Source organism: Leopardus geoffroyi, chromosome E2, assembly GCF_018350155.1.
Source record: "Leopardus geoffroyi isolate Oge1 chromosome E2, O.geoffroyi_Oge1_pat1.0, whole genome shotgun sequence".
In the NCBI taxonomy this organism is placed as follows: domain Eukaryota; kingdom Metazoa; phylum Chordata; class Mammalia; order Carnivora; family Felidae; genus Leopardus; species Leopardus geoffroyi.
The window spans coordinates 49,697,627-49,724,094 of record NC_059335.1 but is presented as its reverse complement, the minus strand read 5'-3'; the positions used below and the strand labels follow the sequence as shown (position 1 = coordinate 49,724,094).

Sequence of the window (26,468 nt, the reverse complement as noted above, 5' to 3'; positions counted from 1 at the left end):
GGCTGGGTCTCCGCCTCTGGGACTGGCAAAGGCTGCACAGAGCTGGGCCTTGGGGGCCCAAGCTCCTGGCCCGGGTGCTGGCATTGCCGACAGAGCCTTTAGGATGCCAGGCACTGCCGAGTCTTGGGGGGACGTTGCATCAGGACAGCTGCCCTTTTCCCAGGAGCTGGGGCATCTCGGGCCGAGAGCGAGGCCAGGCTGTGAGAGGGGCTTGGCCCCCACTTATCGCTCAAGGTCCTTGGATAACAGTGGATAACAGAGAGGGCGGCTCTCAGGCTTCTCTGGCTGGGCAGGGCCACAGGGGTTGGGCAGGGCTTGTGGTATCCCCGGGGACTTAAAAACAGGGCCCTCAGGGCAGTCAGCCCACACCTTCCTTCCCAACTGCAGCAACATGGCCTTTCTCTGGCTTCTCTCCTGCTTCGCCCTTGTGGGGGCTGCCTTCGGTCGTGAGTGTCGGGATCCCAGGGGTGGGCCTGCTGGGCCTGGAGTCGGCTTGCGGGGAGGCCCTGAGCTCCCAGCGGCCCCGCGGCCAGGCCCATCGAAGGAGCCCGAGAGGCTCTGTCCAGAGTGAGCCTTGGGGCCTGGCTAAGAGGGACTTTAGAGACCCCTTCCCTGCACCCTTGGGTCTCTTACCCGGACAGGCAAACTGAGGCCGCGGGGAGCACAGGGGTCCTCTTGGGGCCCTCTGAGCCCTTACACTCTGAGACAAGAGGGTACCAAAGAGTTCTTCGGCCCAGTTCTTTGGCCGAGTTCTTTGGCCTAGAAGTGGCTTGGGCAGGGGTGCCGTGGGCAGAGTGAGGGTATGGTTGCAGGAGACTCTCAGTGCCTCCTCCTAGGATTTTTATTTATTGTGCCAGGCACTTTCAAAGCCCTTCATTTTCCATTAAAAAAAGAAGAAGAAATAATAGAAAATACAGAAAATGACATTCCAGCCATGTACCTACCATCAGGGTTTTGTAAATATTACCTTTTTGCAGACTGGCCTCAGGTACTTCTTTTTAAAACATAAAATAGATTCAGCTAGAGTTACCTTCTCCCTCCTCCCCTAGAGGAAGATGAACCCAATTCCGAACTTGCTGTGTGGGTTTTACTAATTTAGTACATATTTATAAATCCATAAACTCTGTACAAAAGTTGTATAAGCTTTCACAAACAGTATTATACTCTACGTCAATTTTAAAACATGGCTGGGGCGTCTGACTGGTGAAGTTGGTGGAGCCTCCGACTCTTGATCTCAGGATCAAGGGTTCAAGCCCCACGATGGGCTTAGAGCTTACTTTTAAAAAAAGCGCCTTTTCCCACCCCCCTGATGTTTTCGATTTATCCCCGTTGGTGCGGAGACCCATTCACTGTAATCACGGTAAAGTACTCAGCTGTGTAAATACATCCTGGTTTAGCTCTAATGTTTTTGCTGTTACAAAGAAAGCGATTAGTATGATGACATATGTTTTGGCAAGAATGATCTGCACGGAGTCACCCGGGGGCAGCAGGGCGGGCACTGACCTGTAGAGAAGCCTGTGTTGCCACAGGGAGCGGGGGAGGGAGGGCTGCCCGGTGGTCGGGCCTGCACCAGCCTGACCTTCCTTGTGCGGGTGCTGAGAAGTCCCCAGGTCCCAGCACAGCAAGTGCATCACAGACACATTAAGTACACCTGTCTTTTCTCATCCTCTGACAGTTCGAGCCCATGTTTTGTGTTTTCCCCCCTGTGTTCTTGTACGGTGCAAAGTCCTGTTTTATTAAATAATTAAGAAACTAAAACTTGACACGATGAATAGTTCCTGAAACCTCTGGAAAAGAAAAGTCAGCGTAGGCACAGAAGGGTGGAACGTACCGGTTCTTACCGGCTTCAGCAAAGCGCCAGGGTTCTGGACTCCCCGTGTACTTGGGGTTGGCCGATTTCTCTGCTCCCATCTAACAGGTGAGCTTTGACCTGTGAGGTTAGCCTCGGGTGCTCCCCAGTTTACTGAGGAAAATGAGCACTGGAGATTCAGTGACGCCCTGAGGTCTCTCACAGCATGAAGGCTGGGCCTGGGAGTCCAGCCAGGCAGTCTGATTTCTCAGCCTGTTTTCTGCTCCTTCATCAGGAAGTCCCCCGGCAGGACCTGCCCCTGGCCTCTGCATCCCTGGCAGGGTGCCTGGGGGCTGGCTTCACGCGGGGATCCCGGTTGCTAGAGGTTGAGGACTGCGGCCAGAAGTCGCCTGGAGGGTGGTGTGGGGTCCTGGTGGAAGGAAGCAGGAGTTCTGTGGACTCTGGGCCTCAGCCTTCTTCTCCACTCCCCCAGAGTGTGGGGTCCCCGCCATCGAACCCGTGCTGAATGGCCTGTCCAGGATCGTCAATGGCGAGGACGCTGTCCCGGGCTCCTGGCCCTGGCAGGTGTCCCTGCAGGTGAGGGGGTTTTCTGTGAGAGAGTGGGGGACACACTGGGGTGTTAGCCCAGCTGGGGCTAGGCTGGGAGCTTCTGGTGTCCAGCTAAGCCTGACCCTCCCCATGTCCCTCCAGGATAAAACCGGCTTCCACTTCTGCGGGGGCTCCCTCATCAGCGAGAACTGGGTGGTCACTGCTGCCCACTGTGGTGTCAGGTGAGGCCTGTGCGGGCTCAGGGCTCTGCTTCTGGCCACATGTGGGGGTGAGGAGGGAGCAGGGCCCACTCCCAGTCCTTAACCCCCATTGATTCCTCTAGGACATCCCACGTGGTCGTGGCTGGGGAGTTTGACCAGCACGCAAATGAGGAGAACATCCAGGTCCTGAAGATCGCCAAGGTAGGCCCGAGCCCTGCCCAGCTGGCCCAGGAGGCCCAGCTGTCCCCTGCGGGGCTGGGGACAGCGGCAAGAAGGACAATACCCTGTGGATCTGTTTTCCCCACGGGGGCCACCAGGAAAAGGGCTTGGACCCTGCAGATTGCTGACTAATCCGAGGGCCTAACTTTGTCGTTTTGGCTCTGCCCCACAGGTTTTCAAGAACCCCAAGTTCAACATGCTGACCGTCCGAAACGACATCACCCTGCTGAAGCTGGCCACGCCTGCCCGCTTCTCCGAGACCGTGTCCCCTGTGTGCCTTCCCGCGGCTACGGATGAGTTCCCCCCTGGTTTGCTGTGCGCTACCACGGGCTGGGGGAAGACCAAGCACAATGGTGAGCACCACCTGGCCTTTTCACCCAGGAAACGTATCGGGCTGGGGCTGAGCAGCGGGGGTCTCCAGGTGGGACCCATATGGCTTTTCCTTTTTTTCTCGTTTAAATTGCTACACACTCTGAAACCTTTCCATTTATTTATTTATTTAAAACCCTCTTTTAAAAAAAAGTTTGAGAGAGACAGTGTAAGTTGGGGAGGGGCGGAGAGAGAGGGAGACACAGAATCCGAAGCAGGCTCCAGGCTCTGAGCAGTCAGCACAGAGACCAATGCAGGGCTCGAACCCATGAAACTGGGAGATTTCATGACCTGAGCCAAAACCAAGAGTTGGACGCTTAACCCACTGAGCCACCCAGGCACCCCTAAAACCCTCTTAATGAAAACCTTCGGAACATGAATAAAGATGAGCTTAAATACTGCACACTTGAAGACGAAGTTGCTGAAGAAACGCCCAAGTACCAGCAGGTGGCACTCTCACTACGTTGCAACGAGGTCCCCACGGTCGGGTTTCCAGCCTGGACTCCTCTCCAGACTTGAGGCGGACGCTTGTGTCAAGCTCGCCGTGAAGTCTAGGCCGAGAGTCAGATGTCCGGGTGTGGTTCGGGGCCCTGAGAGTCCGGCTGGGTCTCCTCCCCTGCCCCGGCTGCTCCCTCCGCTGACGATCTTCCTCCGGGGCCCCGGGTGCTCCTGCCCAGGCCCCGACTCACCCTCTGGTCCTTGACCGGGACGGAGGCGGCCAGGAAAGGGCAGCAGGAGGACGGTGCTCCCCCATCTGCCACCCAGAGCGGCGGGTCCCCAGCAGGGGCCCCGTGAAAAGGACGTCAGCCCCCTTCCCCGGAGGGGAGGCAGTGCCCCCCGCCCACCACATGGGCTGCCAGGGCACGGCTCGCGTGAACAGCTGTGCTGGAAGCCGTGTCACCACTGCCTGGTGTGGAATCGGAGAGGAAGGGGTCCCGCAGGGACTGTGAGGTCTGAGGGAAGGTGGGGAGCTCCGTGTCTGAGGTCATGGTGATGGGGAAGGACTGGGAGCAGGCAGGGGGGAGGCAGGGTCTCCTCCACCCCGGGGTGGGCCGGCTGGGTGAGGGCTCCTGACCTCCGCTCCCCCCCCCCCGCACCCGCCCCCGCCTCCTGTGTCCCTCCAGCCAACAAGACCCCCGACAAGCTGCAGCAGGCGGCCCTGCCCCTCCTGTCCAACGCCGACTGCAAGAAGTTCTGGGGCAGCAAGATCACGGACGTGATGATCTGCGCCGGGGCCAGCGGCGTCTCGTCCTGCATGGTAAGGCCTGGCCCCGTCCCCCCGCCGGCCCCGCCCCCGCTCGGGCTAGGGGGCTGCTCCCTTCTGCCGCGTCCGCTCCACCCTTCTGGGCGGCAGTGGCGCTGGGGGCCCCCACGCCAGCCAGCCAGCCGGGGGAGAGTGTCAGCCACGTGCCCCCGGCCCACCAGGAGTAGGCGACAGAGCTGGGGCTGCCACGTGGCCCCGATCGGAGAGCCTCCTGCCCAGTCTCTGCCCCCACACTTGTCATTTGTCTGCACAGAACCTGCGCGGGGGCAGGTCAGGGCACACCGGGGCCCCGGCACCCCGCTTCAGGCTTGTAAACAGGTCCTTTCTCCTCCTGCAGGGCGACTCTGGCGGCCCCCTGGTCTGCCAGAAGGACGGAGCCTGGACCCTGGTGGGCATCGTGTCCTGGGGCAGCGGCACGTGCTCCACCTCCGTCCCCGCCGTGTACGCCCGCGTCACCAAGCTCATTCCTTGGGTTCAGGAAATTCTTGCCGCCAACTGAGCCTCTTTCTCCCACCGTCCCAACCCCGAGTGTTTCCAATAAAAGCATGTGACAGGAGGCACTGAGTTACCCTGTGTCTCTGTGTGGCCTGGGAGACGCGGGGCTGCAGTATCGCTGTGACCCAGGGCCGGCGTTACCAGCGTCTTTCCCAGTTAATCCTGCTTTGTTAGAAAGCTCTAGCTCTATTTTCCATCCTCCCTGCTCAGGACTCCACTCGAGGTAGAACTGAGTTTCTATCTGCTGGAGGCAGCTTTACCCAAGGAGCTTTCTGGAAGGGTGCGGTCCTCCGCCAGGCTATGCAGTCCGTAGCCGTCAACCCTGTGCTCCAGGCACCTTCGCCTGCCTCTGGCCCCCTGCGCCCCCCTGCCCTTTGCCCTTCCCTGCCTGGGGTCTGCCGCACAGGCTGGATACACACTAACCTGTGCAGGTCGGGAAATATCCAACAGGCAGCAGCGCTTGTCCCCTGTGCCCTGGCGGCCCCCTCCTGGTCCTCTGTATTTCTGGGTTCCGCAGTTAAATCTAGAGGCCGGATCAGACTCAGAGGCGCCCCCTTGGCCAGGCTGTAGGTGGGGGCCGCTTCCTTGGTCAGGAGCCCTCAGGGCTGGCTGGCTCTCTTTCGGTGAGGTGAGCTGACTCTGACACTCACCGCCTGGGTCCGTTGGTTCTTCCAGGGCTTGCACGCTGGAGGCAACTTAATTTGAACACTCATTTCTCATATATTATCTACAATACTTCCATAGAGACACCCCTATCTGTCAGTTACCCAGTGGTGCTGTCGGTTTAGCACATGGAGGGGAAAGTTTACCTCCTTTTCCTTCACGAAATTTTTTCACGTTTTTTCTTTCACTGATTTTCAGGATAATGAATTTGTTCTCTATCATCCTCCAAAGGCAAGCCAGTTCATTATGCGTTTTTTTTTTTTTAATGTTTATTTTTGAGGGGAAGCGAGGAGGGGCAGAGAGAGAGAGAGAGAGAGAGGAAGACACAGAATCTGAAGCAGGCTTCAGGCTCTGAGCTGTCAGCACAGAGCCTGATGAGGGGCTTGAACCCACAAACTGTAAGATCATGACTTGATCCGTAGTTGATCACTTAATGGACTGAGCCACCCAGTCAACCCAATTTTTTAAAAGTAGGCTCCACATCCAGCACAGAGCCCAGTGTGGGGCTTGAACTCACAACCCTGAGATCAAGTCCTTAGCTGAGATGAAGAGTCGGACCCTTAACCGACTGAGCCACGCAGGCGCCCCAAGTTCATTATGTTTTCGCATATTAGAATTATGTCATTCCTGTGGATTTAAACGTATATGAGGGTTTTGATCCATCGTAATTATGTCCTTATTGAAGCTCAGGTTGTGTCCCCTCAACCAGTGGGAGCTTCTCCCATTGGCTCAGAGGCGTTGTGACATGGTCCAGGTAGGGGTGTCATAGCTTCCTTGCTGTCCAATGTGACAAGACACCTCAGGCCCGGAATCAGCGCTCTGACCAAAAATCCCTGGTTTCTTTTAGTTGGGAAAGGAATTTCAAGACCACAGTCTGGGTGTGGGGGATGCTTATGGTTATCAGATTGTTTCTAGGCCTTTCCAGTGGACCGAGCAAGGAAGTATTTGAAGGTAAATAATTTGAAAGATGAAGTACCTCATGAGTTCCTACTGGTATTTCAAATCACAGACCAAAGGTGTTTTTACTTCACTGTACATAGACTACATCGGCATGTGAGAATGAGAAGCTTCACTCTCAAGGACACGGGGGCTGATGGAACTAGAGTATTCTAAATTTATGTCTGCTTCATCTCATATCACACACATCAGCTGCGGGAGAACAATACTGTCTTCACCAATATAACGAGTGAAAACAGTTACATTGTATTTTGCTGTCCTCGATTAAAAAAATTAATGTTTTTTATTTTTATGAGAGAGAGAGAGAGAGAGAGAGAGAGAGAGAGCACAAGCAGGGGAGGGGCAGAGAGAGGGGGAGACACAGAATCAGAAGCAGGCTCCAGGCTCTGAGCTGTCAGCCCAGAGCCCGACGCGGGGCTTGAACTGCGAACTGTGAGATCATGACCTTAGCCGAAGTCAGACGTTCAACTGACTAAGCCACCCAGGTGCCCCTTCTGTCCCCAGTTTTAAATAGTTGTTGGACCTTTCAGCCCTTGAGTGATTGGGAATTTGGGGCTCACTGCTGGTCTTCGTGGCCGTGCCTCTGTAGCCAGTTTGATGAGGGAAGTTCATTCTCTGGTAGGTTTCTAGGAAAGGCTCGTGGGATTAACGCTGAGATCGTGCGCGGCCAGGGCAGTGTGTGTCCAAAACTATCAATTTATTGCCTCTCAGCTCCAAATTCACACTTACACACCCGCTTTGCCATAATGGATGGAATTCCTGAAAGCATTTCTTTTGCACAATGAACACAATGTCACATCTGCTCATAGAAGTTTCTGGAGGGACACTGCAGGAGGAAGGTTCCTGCGGTTAGAGGATTTGTCAGTATGGCAGGTGTGAGGGTGTTCACGGGGCTCCGCCCCAGCCCCTCCGAAACACAGGTGGTCCCTCAGCGATCTCACAGCCCTGGTTCCTCCCAGGGGCCACCCTCCCACGGTCCATCCAACCTGGAGACAATCTGGCCTCCTGCTCTCTGCCCACCTGTCCTCCAGGTGAGGGCTTTCTTCTGCGGCTCTCCGCACGTAGACACCAGCTACGCTGGCCCGTTTTCCACAGCAGCTGCCGCATTTTGCTTTCCCACCAGTGATGTGTGAGGGTTCCAATTTCTCCCCATCCTCACCCTTTTTTAAAATCATAAGCCCTTGGGGCACCTGGGTGGCTCAGTCGGTTAAGCGTCTGACTTCGGCTCAGGTCGTGATCTCACGGTTTGTGGTTCAAGCCCCGCCTTCGACTCTGTGCTGATGGCTGAGCCTGGAGCCTGCTGCGGATTCTGTGTCTCCGTCGCTCTATGCCCCTCCCCCGCTCATGCTGTCCTTCAAAAAATGAATAAACATTGAAAAAATTTTGTTAATTATAAGCCCTTATCCTGTCTTGCTAGGACATTGCTTTGAATGTGTAATATTTCACTAATTTGATGCTATTGTTAATGAGATAGCTTTCTTAATTTCCTTTTCAGAATGTCTATTACAGGTGTAGGTATATACAACCTCAGCTGATTGTTTGCATGTTTCTCTTGTACCTTGAAACTTCTCTGAAGTTATTAGCTTGAATCACTCGCTTGTCCATTCTTTGGGATTTTCTAATGAAAAAAACCTTTTTTATGTTTATTTATTTATTTTGAGAGGGAGAGAGACAGAGCATCAGCAGGGGAGGGGCAGAGAGAGAGGGAGAGGGAGAAACCCAAGCAGGCTCTGTGCTGTCAGTGCAGAGCCCAACCCTGGGCTTGATCTCACAACCATGAGATCCTGATATGAGCTGAAACCCAGAGTCCGGCACTTAACCGACTGAGCAACCCAGGCGCCCCTAATTTTTTTATTAATTTTAAATAGGCTCCACACCCAATGTGGGGCTTGAACTCAAAACCCTGAGATCAAGAGTCACATGCTCTACTGACTGATCCAGTCAGGTGCCCCTGGGATTTTCTGTATGTAGGATCAAGTCATGTGCAAATAGATAGAGTTGTACTTTTTCCTTTCCAATTTCCATGACTTTTTTTTTTCCTTGTCTAAATTGTTCTGGCCATACTTTCCGGTATAATATGGGTCAGCAGTGGTGAAAGCAGGCCTCTTTGTCTTGTTCCTGATCTTAGAGGGAAGGCTTTCAAACCTTCACCATTGCATCTAATGTTACCTGTATGTTTTTCATAAATGCCCTGTATCATTGAGTGAGTTCTTTTGTATTTTTAGTTTTCTTTGTGCTTTTTATCATGGAAGGATGTTGAATTTTGTCAAAGGCTTTTTGTTTTTTGGGTTTTTTTCCTGCACCATTTGAGATCATCATATGGGTTTTTCTTCATTCGGTTAACGTGGTGCATTCCACTGTTCCATCTCTTAGGTTCAACCACCTTTGTGTGCTTGGGATAAATCCCACTTGGCCATGGTGTATAACCTTTTTAGTATGCCTTTGGATTTGGTTTGTTGGTATTTTATGGAGGGCTTTCACTTCTATACTCATCAGAGATACTGGTCTACAAGTTTCTTTTTTTGTAATGTTTTATCTGGCTTTGGTATCAGAGTAACACTAGCCTCCTAATTTCATTGTGTTGTGATTTTCTAATATGGCTGTTTGGCTCATTAATTTTCTGCATTTCCTCTTTTCTATTATACATATTTCAGGATTTAAACTTCCTTCCAAGCATTGCTGTCATTGCAGCCCATAAATTTTGATATGTAGTATATAGTTCTAAGTATTTTTTATTTCCACTGTGATTTCTTCAACTCATGAGCTGTGTAGCAATGTGTTCTCTCCTGCTCTAGTGAGCTTTTTATGAAAAAATGACATAATACAAGAAAAAGCACAAGTTGTGTACAGTTCGATGAATTTTTTAATGTTTAATTTTGGGAGAGAGAGAGAGAGAGAGTCGGGGAGGGACAGACAGAGGGAGAGAGAGAATCCTAAGCAGGCTCTGTGCTGTCAGCGTGGAGCCCAACACAGGTCTCAATCCCACAAACCCAGAGATCATGTCCTGGGCTGAAATCAAGAGTTGGTTGCTCAACTGACTGAGCCACCCAGGTGCCCCTCCGAGAGAGTTTCTTAACCTACCTTCTAACCCATCAATTTCTCAACTGCATTAGTTTTATTATTAATCCTTCTATTATGTTCTTAGCTTCAGTCACTGTGGTTTTCAGGCCTAGTATTTCTAGTTGGTCCTTCTTTTCCAAGTTTCTTGTTCTTGTGATATTGTTAGTAAATGATCTCATCTTGCTTGGTATGGTTTTTAACCTATTTTGTCTCAGTCCATTTCTACCCCCCCCCCATCTGTTTCCAATGGAACCTGTAATTCCCATTTGTGGATTTCTTTTGAAGGAGCTGAGGTCCTCAGAATTCTCCTTATTTTGGACTAAGAGCACATATCCCCACGGGGCACAGAGTCCTGGGTCCTGTGACACACACGGAGAGAGGCCAGCGTGCCTGCTGGGTGCCAGTCCCCTGAGCTCAGGACCCAGAAGCCGTGGATGAGCCTCAGGAATGCAGCTACAGCTCAGCACTGTCCTTCCCACTGGGAGACTGTTCTGGGCTGCATTTGGTGCTCAGTCCCCAGGAAGAAGCAGAACCCAGAGGGGGTTGGAGGGGTGGTGGGGCCACGGAGGTGGTCTTTCTGTCCTCCTCGGCTCCTCACCTGCAGAGTTTCCGCACGACCCATTTATCCCGAGGACATCTGCACCAGCTGTCATAGGTGGGCCGGGGGCGGGCACCCAGTGCCCCAGACAGAATTCTAACCATTCACTTCTGCTTTATTCTCCCACAGCTGAGCCTCCTGCCATTGGTCACAGCGCTGGCCACACACCACCGGTGGCTCACAGCGTCCTTTCCCCTCCTAGGTCTTTCTCCCACTTGTCTCCTTATCTCCATATTTCTCTCCAGATTTCCTTCAAGATTGATGTTGCGGGAGGCTGCCTCCTAGAGTCTGAAAATCGCAGTCCTGGGTTAAGATTGTCACCTAGTGGCCAATGTGAGAAGCGCATGGCTGTCCCCTCCCCTGACTTCCTTTTAACTCTGTGCTGTGCAAAAATAGAAGGTAAGCGATAAGTGATTTCGCATTATCTGGTAGCCTTACTAAAAAAGTTAGAAGAAATAGGTGATTTAATGTTATTACTGCCTTTTATTTAACCCAGTATATCCACGTATCATTTTGACATGTAATCAATGTTTTATTTTATATTTCATTTAATTTCATTTTATTTTAGAGGGGATTGAGAGGCAAAGGGAGAGAGAGAGAGAGAGAGAGAGAGAGAATCTTAAGCAGGCTCCATGCTTAGTGCAGAGCCCAACATGGGGCTCGATCTCACAACCCTGGGATCATGACCTGAGCCTAAATCGGGAGTCAGATATGCAACCGACTGAGCCACCCAGGTGCCCCTAATGGTATATTTTACATTCTTTTTTTCATACTAAGTCTTTGAAGTCCAGTGTGTAACTTGCACTTCCAGCACATGTCACGTAAGATGCTAAATTTTCATCAGGGATCCTTGATCTGCCTTTAAGTTTCCTAAAAATTACAGAAGAACGGGTTTGATTTATAAATCAAAGTTTGATTTATATCCAAGTTGTTCCAAATACGAATTTTTGCAATTAGTTAAGTACAGTTAATCAAGAAGTCCCACTGTTTATCTGGGAGTCTGTCCCACTTTGCTAAGAGACCCTCTGTAGGACAGCTGCCCCCTCTTCTTGTTCTGAGCTGAACCGTGTTTGACACAACGCATGCTTCCCACTTTCTCTCTGTCCACAGGTGAACTTGCTTCTTCCTACCTACCTGAAACATCTGAATGGATCCAACGAGAATGTTCGCCCTTCAGAACTGCAGGATGTCACAGTCACCCATGTCACTACTCACCGTGAGTCACTACTCACGGGTCACCCATCAGCCAGCGTCTGTACCCACAGCCTAGTGGATCCTGGGGCGGTTTACAGCCCAGGCGCTGGCAACCTCAGCTGTCAGTCCTCTCTGGGAATTTCCTCAGCTGAAGAGAAGGCTTGAGAAGAAGGCCACGCCTCCTTTCTGGGCAGCCACAGCCCTGATTGGTCAGGGGGTTTGTAAACGCCCAATCCCTTCACCTAAAATGGGGGTAAGGAGGGAAGCGCCCTTTCTTTCTCCGCCTGACTCTGCGGCCGGTCCTTCCTGATCCAGGTAGGGAGGTCCCTCTGATAAACTTTTCTGCCGCTGGTCTCCGTCTAGGGTGGGCCCCAGGAAGCAGATGCCAGGATGGGGTTCTGGAGCTGGACCTAGGGCTGCTGGCTGGCAGTGGGCCTCCTGGCCTGTGTCCCTGGCACAAGGTAACAAGCTGTTAAAGTGTCCACCACCGATGAACGGGGCAGTGTTTTGGTGGACGAGAGTTCACCAGTGGGTTCCATGTATCAGGAGTTTGATAAACATGGAGGGAGGCAGAAACCATCAGGGCAGTGAAATGGCGTGGCTGTTGCTAAGCACAGTTAAGGTTTGGGGGAAGAGAAACGAAAAGGCTGAGACTGATTCACGGGCAATTCAAAGCTCCCCGGGAGAGCCAGCGTTGCCCTGTTGGGAGCACGAAAAGAGGTGCTCCCTGCCCGTGTTCTCACAGCAGAGAAAGCTGAGGACTGGGTCCAGGACTGCGTCATGGAGCAGCAGCTTCCAAGGCTGACCTAGGCGATCGCAGCTCGGCCACGAGGTCAGGGTCCTGCAGGACAGCAGGCACCCCCAGCGTCGGCCCCACCTCCCCTTCTGGCTGCGATGCTGCGCCAGGCCTGCTAAGAGATGAAGGACGCTGTGCCCCAAGGGCCCTTTGGGCCCATGTGAGCAAGATGGCGCCTGGACACCAGGAGTGCTGGGTCAAGAGGACCAGAACCTCACACCAGCATGGGGAGAGATTTTGTTGATTTGGGAGCATTGTTCCAGGTTAAAGGTGTAAGCCCCTGGCCAGGCCCCCAGCGAACGGTGCCCACGTGCTGCCAGAATGGCTCCCGGGAGCACGGAAGGCATCCCTGGGCCACGGTCAATGAGGAGGAAATGCCAGAGTTGTCGTGGCAGGGGAGGGTTGTGAGGGGCAGAAGTAGACGTGATAGAGGGAGTGTGCTGCATAGGGCAGAACTCCCAGGGGATGACCGGTCCACGGGAAGCCTCGGGAGACATGCCCACCTCCTGAAGCACTAGAGAATGTGCTGGAGAGCGGCCCCAGCAGGGCTCAGAAGTTCGCTTGGGCTCCCTGCGCCAGGCCAGGACGGGGGTAGGAGGCACTACTACAGAACTGAGCTGCCGATGGCCGCGTGTTGCGACCCCGAGGGCCTGGGCCAGGTGGACGCAGTTACTCTAACGAGTGGCCTCCAGGGTCCTGCCCTGCCAAGATAGGGAGACCGTTTCTTCAGGCCGGCAGCCCTGGGACAGAACAGAGGGACCGTTACCAGGAGCATTGCTCGGTCTGTACAATGAAAAGAAATCAAGGGTGATGAGGGGCACTTGGGTGGCTCATTCAGTTAAGTATCTGACTTCGGCTCAGGTCATGGTCTCACGGTTTGGGAGTTTGAGCCCCGTGTCAGGCTCTCTACTGACAGCTCAGAGCCTGGAGCCTGCTTTGGATTCTGTGTGTGTGTGTGTGTGTGTGTGTGTGTGTGTGTGTGTGTGTGTGTGTCTCTGGCCCTCCCTTGCTTGTGCTCTGTCTCTGTCTCTCTCTCAAAAAGAAATAAATGTTAAGAAATCAAGGACGATGACCAGCAGGCCAAGTTGCTCCCACAATCTGGCACTCTGGGCACCTCAGATTTGTAGCCTCAGCCAGACTTAGATGTACCCACTCCCCCGTGCCTTCTCAGTCCTACCTCCCCCTGGGCACCTAGGATGCCCTGCTGTTAGGGCACTTGTACTCTGTTGGACTGTCACATCACTGTCCCCAACTAGACTGTGGGCTCACATGGCAGGAGTCGTTCCTCTGTGGGCCGGGCTTCTCCTCCCGGGGAGCTCAACCCAGCAGCAGGCAGGTCCCTCCAGTGGGAAGTGATACAAGGGCCTGGCGTTTCAAGGTTCACTCTTTATTGGTGGGTTGAAAACATAACTTCAGGGGGTGCGCCTGGGTGGCTCGGTTGGTTGAGTGACTCTTGATTTGGGCTCAGGTCGTGATCCCAGGGTTCTGGGATCCAGCACCAGGTTGGGCTCTGTGCCAAGTGGAGCCTGCTTAAGATTCTCGATCTTGGGGCACCTGGGTGGCCCAGTCAGTTAAGCATTGGACTCTTGGTTTCGGCTCAGGTCATGATCTCACAGTTGATGAGTTCAAGGTGCCATGATGAGCTCTGCCCTGACAGTACAGAGCCTGCTGGGGATTCTCTCCCTCCCTCCCTCTCTCTCTGCCCCTCCCCCAGGCTGTCTCAAGAAAAAGGAAAAAATAAAAATTAAATAAAAAAAGATTGTCTCTCTCCCTCTACTCGTCTCCCTGCTTACTCTCTCTAAAATAAAAAAAAATTAGAATAAATTAAAAATAAATAAAATGTAACTGTGCGAATGAAAGCCCAGGAAGGGAACAAGAGGTCGAAGAGTCCATTATCCAAGTCAACCAGAACTCTCTAAAACAAAGGAAACCGGAGGTGGGAGGGGTGAGGGGCAGCTGGGGCCCGTATCTACAGACTGGCGGTGTGTGTTTTGGAGATCGCCGTCTCTCACGTGGATGCCTTGCCGTCGGAAGCTCAAGCCAATCTAGTCCGTGGCCACTGTCCCAGACCTAGAGTCCAGCCATGAAAATAGGTCGGTGAGCTCAGGATCCCCAGGAGTCTCTTCAAAGATTTAGGTAATGTTGTGGAATTTCTTAACATCTGGGGCCATCAGCAAGGTCTCTGACACACAAATTTGGCCAGTAGCTTGTAGCAACATTTGATGTACAGAAATTGGGGGGCAAGTGTCATTTAGACATTTCTTGCGGGGGCCATTGCCTAAAAAGAGGTCGGTCCCTTTGCTGCCCAGCCTCGGTGACCTGCTATATGCTAGCAAAAGCCCAGGAGTCTGTGAAGGCGTGGGCCTGCGGAAGGCCCCATCTTGCCGGCTCCTCAAGGGCAAGGCCACAGCCACAGGTTCCGCCAGGGCGCTGGGTCAGAGCCCCCTCCTCGGCCAGCAAGGCGCCTGAGGCCGGGGTGCCGCGGCTCCCAGCCAGCTGCTCGAGTGCGAGGGTGGGGTGCCATCGGTGAAGAATGCACTCCCCGTCCATGCAGGCTGTTGGGTCCCCAGGTACCCGGAGGAGGAAACAGGGTGTTGCCAGCACTTCCTCAAGGCTCTCGGTCAAGGGCAAGGGAACAGCCTTTGATGGCGGCCTTAGTCCTCTCCTGAGGTCCCGTTTCCTCGAGGAGGCATCAGGGGCTCTGCTACGTTTTCTAGGCACGTCTCTACCTCGGGCAGTCCAGGCGCTTCTTTGCGGAGTCCTTCTGGGTGGGGGCTGGGTAGGATTCCAGAAGCAGGCGCTCAAGGGGCATTTATTGGGCTGCCCCTGGGGGAAGGCTCTTAGGCCAAAACCCCGCGTGAAGTCAGGTAGGCCGCGTTTGCTCCAGAGTCTCCGGGAGGCATAGTCACGCGTGGCCGAGGACTTGAGTCCCAACATGAAGCCGGGGGGACTACAGGGGAGGCATGCTGGCCTGCGTGCTAGTGGCTTCCCAAGGGCACTGTGGGGTCTGGCTCTGGCGGAGGGTGACAGACACGCGTGTGGTTGTGTACGGAGGGCGTGAGGGATGAAGGATGTTTCTTCTAGAACATGAAACGGCTCAATAGATTTTGTGCCTGTTTGAGTCTAGTGGGTGGTTTGATGGTGAGTAATTCGTGTGTGATGGCCGGGGGAATTTACCGGCCCCCAGGGGACCAGATGATGCCAGAAATGTGGCAGATGACGCGGGGCCTTGGATCCTGTGTGGCATAAGTGGCCCGTGAAGCTGTGCAGATCTGGCCATACCGCTTCCCCGGAGGGACTCCTCAGCAGACTGTCATCATTGGAATGGCCCAAACCGTACCTCTTACTATAAGGTATTTACATCCTGGTGGCAGAGGTCACACATAATTGGAAGAGTGTTTAAATATCCCATTGGGAACTGCATAAAAGTAGTTCCTTCCAAAGTGAAACCAGATTGGGCCTGGGATTCCTTGGCGATGGGAACAGACAGAACATAGTAGCTATGTCAGTGACGCTCCTTGGGTCCGTTCTATGTCCTTAGGACTCAGAGCCTTAATCAGGGGAATCTCAGTCGATGGTCAGGTGCCAGCATTAGTGACTGGCTTAAGTACTGGCCAAACGGGGCTGTTAAAAGGGGAGATTGTGGGCTTCATGACTCTTTATCTTTTTTTTTTTTTTTTTTTTTTTTTTTTTGATTAAGCTGCATACCCAATTAGCTCTAGCAAATCCATTGAACTCACCACCCTGAACCAAGAGTTGCATGCTTTACCAACTGAGCCAGCCAGGCAGCCCTCCTGTCATCACATCTTTAAGGACAGGGCCTTGGCTTTCATTGCTTGTGTAATTCTGTATTCGGGAATGTTTTCTGTCCTCGCCTGGTGAGGAAGAGTCCATGGCATCTATTTGGTGAGTCCCACAAGGAAGGTCAAGAGCTTGGGCTTGGTCCGTGTGCCATGAAGGTGTCAATTTATCCATGTCTGGAAAGGAGGAGACAGGGGCCACCACCAGAGGAAGCTGTTTGAGGCCAATGGTCCTAATAGTTACATCTGATTGGGTTTGTGCACCTTTGATTGTTTTCCTGGCAATGCCTTGTAGGTAGGACTTCCCTTTGGGGGAATTTAGAGGGATTTCCTGGAATGGCATCGACTTGGACCCTGGTGCCTAATAGGGCCAAAACGAACTGTGCATTTTTATTGTCTCTGTGGAGCACTAGAGTGGTATAGGGGTGATGATCTCTGGGAGGTGGGACAAGCCCTGGGGAGCTGCCTATTTCCTAGGAAATCCTAGGGTAGGTGCTTAAGTGACTGGCAGTCCTGGAGGTTAGGCAGAGGGGCAGGGGCGTGGTGGGGACAGGCTCAAGGTCACAGGGGAGCTGTGTGTAAGAGGGTGGGCAGCAGATGGGGACCTTAGCTGAGAGGATGCTAGTTTTAGGACCTGGTGCTGAGAGAACAGCTGTCCAGAGAGTGAGCCGCCAGGAACCCCGAGTTTCCAAAATTCCCAAGAAAGGTTTACCTTTGTATTATCATAATGGGCAAAGTTAGACCAGGGATTACTGGGGAAGGAGCCGGAAACCTTTTCTGTTGAAGGAAATTTGTCGGAGGGGAGACCCTTCCAGTGTAGCAGGAGTGGAGGGGCTTGAGTTGAAGTATCTGGGTGTCTGGGCGCGGGTTGGGGGGATCTCCTGCATGTCTAGTAACCACGTTAGTGCCTTCTAGTGCTTCGTGGGTGATTTTGGCAGTCCCAGTAAAACGTAGTAGTAATGCCCTGTAATGAAGGGGAGGACCTCCAAAAAAAAATTCTGACTGTGGGTCAGGCGAGCCTCTTCAGGGTTGGAAATGAAAAAGGGGTCATTTGGGTCACTGTGGTCATGTGAATGATAAACCCGTTTTGATACTGTGACTTATAATTAATGCGTAGCTGGTCTTTGTCCCTGTTGCTGGCAGAGCCCTTGAAACCTTTGGAATGTCCTAAGTGGTGAGAGCTCTAGGGGTGTCTTCTGGTAGGTTAATAAGGTGACTTGTGGAACTCATTGAAAGATTTTTATTTTATGTTTATTTTTCTCCACTTTTATTATTTTTTTAATTTTATTTTTTAAATTTATATCCAAATTAGTTAACATACAGTGCCACAATGATTTCAGGAGGAGATTCCTTAGTGCCCCTTACCCATTTAGCCCATCCCCCCTCCCACAACCTCTCCAGCAACCCTCAGTTTGTTCTCCATATTTAAGAGTCTCTTCTGTTTTGTCCCCCTCCCTATTTTTAAACTATTTTTGCTTCCCTTCCCTTATGTTCATCTGTTGTGTCTTAAAGTCCTCATATGAATGAAGTCATATGATATTTGTCTTTCTCTGACTAATTTCGCTTAGCATAATATCCTCTAGTTCCATCCATGTAGTTGCAAATGGCAAGATTTCATTCTTTTTGATTCCTGAGTAATACTCCATTATATATATACCACATCTTTATCCATTCATCCAGAGATGGACATTTGAGCTCTTTGCATACTTTGGCTGTTGTCGACAGTGCTGCTGTAAACATTGGCGTGCATGTATCCCTTCGGAACAGCACACCTGTATCCCTTGGATAAATACCTACTAGTGCAATGGCTGGGTCGTAGGGTAGTTCTATTTTTAATTTTTTGAGGAACCTCCATCCTGTTTTCCAGAGTTGCCGCACCAGCTTGCATTTGCACCAGCAATGCAAAAGAGATCCTCTCTGTCCGCATCCTCGCCAACATCTGTGGTTGCCTGAGTTGTTAATGTTAGCCATTCTGACAGGTGTAAGGTGGTATCTCATTGTGGTTTTGATGTGTATTTCCCTGATGATGAGGCATGTTGAGCATTTTTTCATGTGTTGGTTGGCCATCTGGATGTCTTCTTTCCAGAAGTGTCTATTCATGTCTTTTGCCCATTTCTTCACTGGATTATTTGTTTTTTGGGTATTGAGTTTGATAAGTTCTTTATAGATTTTGGATACTTAACCCTTTATCTGATATTTCAAATATCTTCTCCCATTCCATCAGTTGCCTTTTAGTTTTGCTTATTCCCTTTGCTGTGCAGAAGCTTTTTATCTTGATGAGGTCCCACTTGCTCATTTTTGCTTTTGTTTCCTTTTACTCTGGTATGTGTTGAGTAAGAAGTTGCTGCGGGCAAGATCAAAGAGGTCTTTGCCTGCTTTCCTCTCGAGGATTTTGATGGCTTCCTGTCTTACATTGAGGTCTTTCATCCATTTTGAGTTTATTTTTGTGTATGGTGTAAGAAAGTGGTCCAGGTTCATTCTTCTAGATGTCCCTCTCCAGTTTTCCCATCACCATTTGCTGAAGAGACTGTCTTTATTTCATTGGATATTCTTTTCTTTTTTGCCAAAGATTAGTTGGCCATACGCCTGTGGGTCCATTTCTGGGTTCTCTATTCTGTTCCATTGTTCTTTGTGTCTGTTTTTGTGCCATGAAGGATTTTTAAAGATGGGGCTGGGCTACCAGTGGAGCCAACCAGGTGATTAGATGGTTGGAACTTTCTGTCACACCCCCTGACCTCTGGGGAGGGGAGAGGAGCTGGAGCTGGAGTTCAATCACCAGCGAGCAATGATTTAATCAATCATGCCTATGGAATGAAGCCTCCATAAAAACCCAGAAGAACAAGGCTTGGAGAGCTTCCCAGTTGGTGAACATGTGAAGATTCAGGAAGAACAGGCCCCCCTCCCCCCGCCCCGAGAGCATGGATTCTTTGCGCCCCTTGCCCTCTGCATTTCTTCCTTCTGGCTCTTCCTCAGTCATACCTTTTTATAATAAAATGGTACCCTGGTGAGTAAATGGGCTCCTTGAATTCTGTGAGCTTCTCTAGCAAATCCACTGAACACAAGGAAGAGTTCTGATTGATGGCCATTCGGGCAGAAGCACAGATAAGATCCTGAGCTTGAGGCTGGTATCTGAAATGGGGGTGGGTTGAATATGCAGTCTTTGGGACCAAACCCTTCAACTATGGAACTCCTGGTTTCCAACATCAGGAATTCTCTGGGTGAAATCTGAAACTGGCCTCCAAACACAGAGGGAAGGAGAGAATGAAAAATGAGGCTGACCCCTGCAGACTCGTAGGTGGCAGGCTTCACAAGCAAGGGAACTTAAATGAAGGCTTGTCTTGGGCAAAGAGATCTCCACACTCGCCCATCAGAATCTTAAAATTTTATATAGAGGCTTGAGTGGGGTTCAGTCATGTATACTGTCTAGACGGCCTCAAAATCCATTAACCCCTCAAGGCTGCACCCTTCAAGTGACTCCTAGTAGAGTAACAGTGGGGAATAGGCATCCAAGGGCAGGGGAGGGGTAAGGAACTTCTGCCTGTAGGGGTCTAGCTTGTGGGTCAGTAGGTGGTCATGTCTTCTCGGTCTCCTGCAATAGGAATCTGATGCCATCTCCGGGCAGAGAGTGTCAGAATTGGGCTGAACTGAGATGCCACACCCAATCCAGATGCACAAGAGGTGATTGTTGAGGGAACAGCAGCTTGGTGGACTGGATGAGACCCCTTGTAAAGTGTGTTTATTCTGAGAAGGGGGCTGCTCACTCCCTCATAAATACCCCATGGACACCCCAGAGGAAGCTGCTCATGTGCTTTGTATGCAAGGACTGTGGGACTGGCTTTACGATAACCAGGATGTTCAGCCACTGAATGTGCCCGTTTCCCAGATTAGAGTAAATGCTGTGATTAAGGGGGCTGCTTTTGCGCATGTAACTTTGCTATTACAAAACTGAACAACAGGAAGGCCTGCGTGGCTCAGTCGGTTGAGTGTCCAACTCTTTGATTTTTGGCTCAGATCATGATCTCACCGTTCATGAGTTCACTTCAAGCTGCACGTCCAGCTCTGCTGGAGGCCCAGAGCCTGCTTGGGATTCTCTTTCTCCCTCTCTCTCTGCCCCTTCCTTGCTTGCTTGCTCTCTCTCTCAAATAAATAAACTTAAAAAATTAAAAACACTGAACAGCAGTTCAAGAAGCTTTGTTGAACTTTCTGGGGTAGGGTGGGGACAAGAGCCTTTGCTGGGACTCCTTTTTTTCTTTTCCGTTTTTGTTTTTTTTTTTTTTAAGTTTATTTATTTTGAGGGAGAGAGAGCACAAGCAGGGGAGGGGCAGAGAGAGAGGGAGAGAGAATTCCAAGCAGGCTCTGAGCTGTCAGGGCAGAGCCTCAAGAGGGGCTTGATCCCATGAACCACAAGATCACGACCTGAGCAGAGATCAAGAGTCGAACACTCCAACAACTGAGCCATCCAGGCGCCCCTCTGGGACTCCTTAATGCAGGAGCCCATGCACTGTGATTCCAAAACCTGTTGGTGAGGTCTTAATGAGGGCGAGTTTAGATGGGGAGGCTACAGAGATGCAGCGTTAGATGGAATTGAGGTGAAAGTTTGGGTGAAAACTTGGATTTTTTAAAAATGTTTATTTTAGAGAAGAGAGCTAGAGAACGTGCACATAGGGTAGGGGCAGAGAGAGAGAGAGAGAGAGAGAGAGGGAAAGAGAGAATCCCAAGCAGGCTTGGCACCATCAGCACAGCCGGATGCGGGGCTCAAAGTCACATGAGACGATGACCTGAGCCAAAACCAAGAGCTGGATGCTCAACCTGCTGAGCCACCCAGGTGCTCAGGAAAGTTGGATTGTTTTTTTTTCAACTATATGTCAAGCTGTTGGCATCCTGTTTACCTGAATATATTGGGTTAGATATTATGTTTAGCTTGGGGACTGCTTCTCCTGGCTGATACTGTAAGGCGGAGGCCCGTGAGCCCACCTGCAGGCCAGAGTTAACTGGAGATACCCAACAGAAAGCACTAGAACTGCCTGAGGCCCACACAGGTGGTTACCTGAACACAGTATAGAATACCAGGTAGACAGGACGAGACTACCACTTTGGTTAATGACATGCTGGACTGCTGGTAGCAACAAATTCTCAGCACCGTAGACGCGTGGCCTGTGGAAGCCGCGATGTCTCATGGGGACCGACAATAAACCATGGAGGGGTGGATAAAGTTGTGCTGCTCGTAGCCTCAGCAGCTCCGATGTGGCTCCAGCCATACGGGAAACAAACAGGCTGAAGGAGGCTGGTCCTCCATGGTTGATCTTGCAAATGCTTTCTTCTCTTCATCTCAGAAAGGAGCCCACTGCAGTCTGCCTTCATGTGGGAAGGACCCCGGTGTACGTTTATGGTGCTGCCGTGGTTTATTCTGAACTCACCGGCTACTGTGATAATGTGGTCAGAAGGGATTTGAACTTGATGCGGGTCTCAAGTGTAATGATATGCTACATTAATGACATGAAAGATTGGAGAGACGAGGACCGGGCTGGAACTGATCTGAATGTGCTAGTGATGCACGTGACCATTAGGCCCGGATAATAAATCCAGCAAAGGTCTAAGGGCCCTACTCAAGCTGTGAAATTCTCAGAAATAACCTGGACAGGAACCACCTGGGATATCACACAAATGACTAGAAATTGTCACTACCCATCCCTAAGACCAAACAAGAAGGTAGTGTTTGGTTGGTGTATTTGGATTTTGGAGAATGCACGTGCCACATCTGAGAGTTTTGCTGACTCCCATCTTTACGACCACCCAAAGCTGTATTTTTGAGTGGGGACCTAAACAAAAGGAGGCCATGTATGAATTACAAAACGTGGTAGGGCAGCTCTCAGTGCCTTTGGAGCCTTGTGACCCCCCACTCACTGGTGACTGTGGGATGTCTGCCACCTGTACTCAGACTGGGGCTTGTGGCAAAAGCTCGTGTGCACCTCTGTAGAGAGCAAAATGGAGTCACTCATGTCAAGCAGTGATGTGAGCAGCCCTAGGATATTGTAGCTAAGACCAGGTGTCATCAGAACCAGCACAGACTGGCAGGACTAAGGACTGATGATCCGTAAGGCTACAAGAACCTAAAAGAGCCAGGAGCTGATGATCACTAGAACCAGGAAAGACTTGAAAAGGCCCAAGACTGACGAAACTCCTTGAAAAAGGGAAAACTGCAGCCAGCTGTCAGACTCTCCAGACGCGGACCACTTCATGTCTGAGTGGGTTAGCAAGGCAACTGCCACAAAGACTCTGCCCAAATGATCTCTGAACGTAAGAGAGCTGCTCTGCAGTGAACAGAATACGCAGTAAGGGTTGAGAGCTGACCCAGACCAGACCATTCTGCAAGGTCACAAACAGACTTCATGTCTGTTTCGTTAACTTCTTACCCCTTGTCATATCTTTGTTGTGTGACTTTGTATTATTGTACTTGGCTTTGTGTGGCACATATGAAGCCAAGTGAGATGCGTAGCGAAACGTCATTGAATTTGGAGTCTTGAAACTGCTTTACAATTACATTAACCTTGCTTTATGATTGAATGAATCACAAATGAATCATTTGTGAATGAATCACGATTGAATGAATCGGACATTGTGGAAAGACACAGCTTGTGTTGGTGCTTTTACAGAGTGCTCACGACAGCCTCCCAGCTGTTGGGATTTTGGATCAGAAAATTCCCAGATACCACATCTTGCTGGCCAGTCCACACCATTTGAGGGACACACCTGCTACTGGGCACTGAGACCGCCTTGATGACGGAAGGACATAAAATAATCATGAAACCTGAGATACTCGTAATGTCTTGGGTGATGTCAGAGAGACACTCTAATAAGGAAGGCTGTGCCCAGAAGAGTTCCAGAATAACATGGAAATGGTTCATATAGGGGTATGCTGCCAGGGAACACAGGGAGCCTCCTTTCCTCTAGGACCGCCTTTGGAGCCACCTGAGGAGCCGCCAGAACCAATTGTCATGTGGATGGTGTCCTAGGAATGGCTCTTGTCTGGAAAACAAAGGGCTGTTTGGTTTATGGGTGGCAGTTTCAAGATGAATGGACAACATCCTGTTTGGAAATCTGTAATCTAGGCCAGCACAGTGGCCAAATAGAACGTCTCTTCCAAAGGGGGAAAAGTTTGGGTTCAAATCGAGAGAAGGAAAAATAGTAGCTACGGGTAAAGGATTGAATAATGGGTTATGTAATGAGGGAAATCCCGTGTTACACGAACATCTCGAAAGAGGCTCAGAGCAAGAGGTGATACGGTCTCTTAGCTGGACTGTACCAGATGCATGAAAGGGTGAAGCCCTGTGTTGTTGAGACGACAACTGCTTTGGGAACCTGGCAAGATTGAATGATGGCTTGCAAATCTGAGTGGCATCACCATAGGAGACCTTTTTACAGGAGATGATTGACTGGATAGTTATCAATGGCTGAATGGCATTCTAGTAAGATGCCAGTAACCTTTAAGATTGTTTTGCTATAAGGGACCCATGTTTGAGAATGGGGTGGTGGTGGTCTGTGATGTCGTGATTTATAATAGATGTATATTTGGTCTTTGTCCCCATTTCTGGCACAGAGCTGCTAAAACCTTGGAATTTCCTAAGTGATAAGAGGGATAATACAAAGGTGTCTTTTGTTATGTTAATGAGACGACTTTTGGAACTACCTAAGGATGGGGGCTGGTTGCCAATGGAGCCAACCAGGGGACTAGAGGGTTGGAACCTTCAGTCCCACCCACTGACCTTTGGGGAGGGGAGAGAGGCTGGAGATTGAGTTGAGTCACCAATTGTCAATTCGTTAATCAACTGTGCCAATAGAATGAAGCTTCATAAAACCCCAAAAGGGTTTAGGACTGAACCCTTAACCTGTGGAATCTGATGGGATGTCTAAGTGGATAGCATCAGAATTAAGCTGAATTTTAGGGCGCCCACCTGGTGTCTGAGGATCACTTGTTGGTGATTCCCACTGCCTTTCCCACACACGCCGTGTGATCAGGTCCAAAACCTTCCCACCCGTGGAGCATGCCGACTCTGTACACCGGGAGATGGGCTTCATTAATGTTTCCCAATCACTGTGGGCCTTACCTGTCCTCACTGTGGTAGAGTGATGGAAGGTGGGCACAGCCCCGTGCAATAAATGGCCAAGTGAGGAGAGGGAAGGCCCTGGTAGGAATCGGAGGCTCTCGAGGCCTTCGCCTTCCCTTCTCCCTCTTCCTCACTGCTCCAGGTCTCAACCCTGGCAGATTTTCCTTTGGCAGCAGGGGGGCCTTGTGAGGTATGTTTCTCGATCCTGCCCCCCATCAGGTGAACGCAGAGGGTGGGGGCTCAGAATCTGTAGCATCTGGGAGGAAAGAAGCATAAAGCCGGGAATGTATTTGAGCACGTTATGGAGTGCGTGGTCTTAGAAGATACCGGCCAGTTAATGCCTTTCAGCTGCCGAGAGCAATAATGCAGAGCCCAGCCCCCAAACCTGTGATAGCCCATCAGTCCCTTCTCTTTTTTGATGCACAAAATCTTAAAGGCTTGAATTTCAGTTAAGGTATAGTTTCCAATTTCAGTTTCTATTTTGTGATTTTCTCCTGATTCCTTAATCTTGTGTTGGTAACCAGAAAAATGTGTGATGATGTTCCTGTGCAGCCACTTCCCTTCCCAGGAACTCTGGGATTGGGGTCTGCCTCCATGAGTGCAGTGCTCACAGGTCTTTGGGAAAAGTCCCCAGACCTGAGAGTGTTAGTACCAGAGCCTGGGCAGTGAGCGTGCCGTAGCACTGAGCAACGCCCAGGAGCCCAGGAAATGCCGAGGTTTTGCATTTACCAAGGAGCTGATAGACCCTCTCAGGGATTTTAGGAGATGCTGGCTGCAGATGTTCGGGATAGTTGTATTTGTCTGGTTTTTTCTTTAAGCAACATCGCACCAGGGATTGGACCCATGATATCCCATTGGGTCAGTGGACACAGAATGACAGCAGCAAGTAAAGCAGTGACACACAGATCATGGTCCTCTGCTGCATTTCCCTTTCGTGGTGCCACTGGTTTCGATGGCAAGGCTACTAGGACGCATAGTCCAGGCACAAGCCACGGCCAGGTGGTCACAGGCAGAGGGCTCCTGTCCTCTTTACGAGAACGTCCTTTCCTCGTGTCTTTGGTCCAAAACATGGACCACACTCCACTTGGGTGTCACAACAGTCCTGGGGTCCAATCCCCAGGCCTCTGGGCACGGAGGACCCTCACTGTACATTAATAATCAAGGCCTTTTCATCTACCGGTCCGATCTTGTTAGACAATATGGCCTTGACCCCGTTGGTCTGGGAAGATGTTGAATTACTACGGCAGCGGTGACATTCTGGGATGGATGCTGCAGGCAGCAGTGAGAGCGGTAGTAACCAGCAGCACAGGCAGCATGGCCTCTAGCAATTAGCGTTCCTTTCCCAGATGGTTACCGCTTGGGTTAGTCAGTCGGTAAACCAGGTGCAGCTAAAGGGCATTGCTCTCCATTAAGTGCAAGGACAATTGTGCAGTCCTGCCCACTATGCCAACTGTTTTGGTCTCAGCCTGTGGATAGTGCCGCTATCAGCCAGAAATACCTGGGGGCACTCAGCTGGCCCAGTGAGCCCCCCACAGACCTCTCCCCTTTTGGAAACCGTGTTGTGGCTGAACCAGTCCTTGGGGTTCTTACAATCTATAACAGGAAACGGGGAAAATCCCAAGATTTATTACTTCTGGGTTCTGGAGGGTACAGGCATGCCTGGGGCCATACAGTGAAGTTGGGAGAGAGGCATGAGTAAGCAGACCGGGGTTCGGCTTCTACTGGGGTTAAGGGTGGGGGCCTAGGGTTTTGTGAGTTCAGACTTTATTGGTGAATTTAAAACACAAGACAGGAATTAAAGTGTGCAAAGGGAAAAACAAGAAGCCAAATAGTTACCGAGGTTAAACAGACTTCTCTAAAATAAAGGAAACTTTTGCAGGATGGGGACAGGGAGCAGCTTGGTTCTTTACTCACTTGTGCTGGCAGTGTGTTCATTTGAAATAGCTATGTTGGGGTTGCCTGGGTGGCACCGTCAGTTGTACGTTTGACTCTTGATTTTTGGCTCAGGTCATGGTCTCATGGTTCATGGGTCGAGCCCCACAGCAGGCTCCAACTCGTGCTGATGGCACAGAACCTGCTTGGGATTCTCTCTGCCCCCACCTCCAACCCCTTCCGTATGTGCCCACGTGTGCATGCGCATGTTCTCTCTCTCTCTCTCTCTCACCCCCTCAAAATAAATAAAACAAACTTAAAAAAAAATGAAACAGCTATCTTTGAAGTGGATGCCTCAGCAATGAAAAGCTTAAGTCAGGTACTGGTGTTATAACAAAAAACGAACCAATCGTCATGTGCTTATGCTACATTTATCTTGTTACTGGTTTTCATTTAACTTTGTTGTGGTCAGGGAACACACTGTATGCTTTCAATCCTTTTAAATGCTCTAAGAGTT

General features: G+C 50.8%; 1 protein-coding gene and 1 long non-coding RNA gene across 4 annotated transcripts in view; both read left to right on the top strand.

Annotated features, from left to right (window-relative positions):
- Positions 1 to 320: 320 nt before the first annotated feature.
- On the top strand, positions 321 to 4,967 carry LOC123579460 (chymotrypsinogen B). 2 transcript variants are annotated; one of them, XM_045443563.1, is made up of 7 exons: positions 321 to 446; positions 2,283 to 2,386; positions 2,501 to 2,580; positions 2,682 to 2,760; positions 2,951 to 3,131; positions 4,272 to 4,405; positions 4,749 to 4,967. In XM_045443563.1, exons 1-7 carry the CDS (start codon positions 392 to 394, stop codon positions 4,908 to 4,910), a joined length of 795 nt encoding a protein of 264 aa, XP_045299519.1. In that variant the 5' UTR covers positions 321 to 391; the 3' UTR covers positions 4,911 to 4,967. The 2 variants fall into 2 exon arrangements, with proteins under 2 accessions (XP_045299519.1, XP_045299518.1); XM_045443562.1 differs by lacking the exon at positions 321 to 446 and adding an exon at positions 1,246 to 1,360.
- Positions 4,968 to 10,418: 5,451 nt separating this feature from the next.
- LOC123579464 overlaps positions 10,419 to 26,468 on the top strand; it is a 22,497-nt gene continuing 6,447 nt past the window's right edge. Inside the window, exons 1-2 of one of the 2 annotated variants that reach the window (XR_006702779.1) lie at positions 10,419 to 10,583; positions 11,295 to 11,693. This is a non-coding gene — a long non-coding RNA (uncharacterized LOC123579464). Of the gene's footprint in view, positions 10,584 to 11,294; positions 11,840 to 26,468 lie in introns of both variants that reach the window. The other variant, XR_006702780.1, reaches the window with a different exon arrangement.

Coding starts and splice junctions, on each gene's coding strand:
- LOC123579460 (XM_045443562.1), top strand. CDS start 1,261: ATGGGCTTAGAGCTTACTTTTAAAAAAAGCGCCTTTTCCCACCCCCCT. Junction 2,387..2,500: donor CCTGGCAGGTGTCCCTGCAG/GTGAGGGGGTTT, acceptor ATGTCCCTCCAG/GATAAAACCGGCTTCCACTT. Junction 4,406..4,748: donor GCGGCGTCTCGTCCTGCATG/GTAAGGCCTGGC, acceptor CTCCTCCTGCAG/GGCGACTCTGGCGGCCCCCT.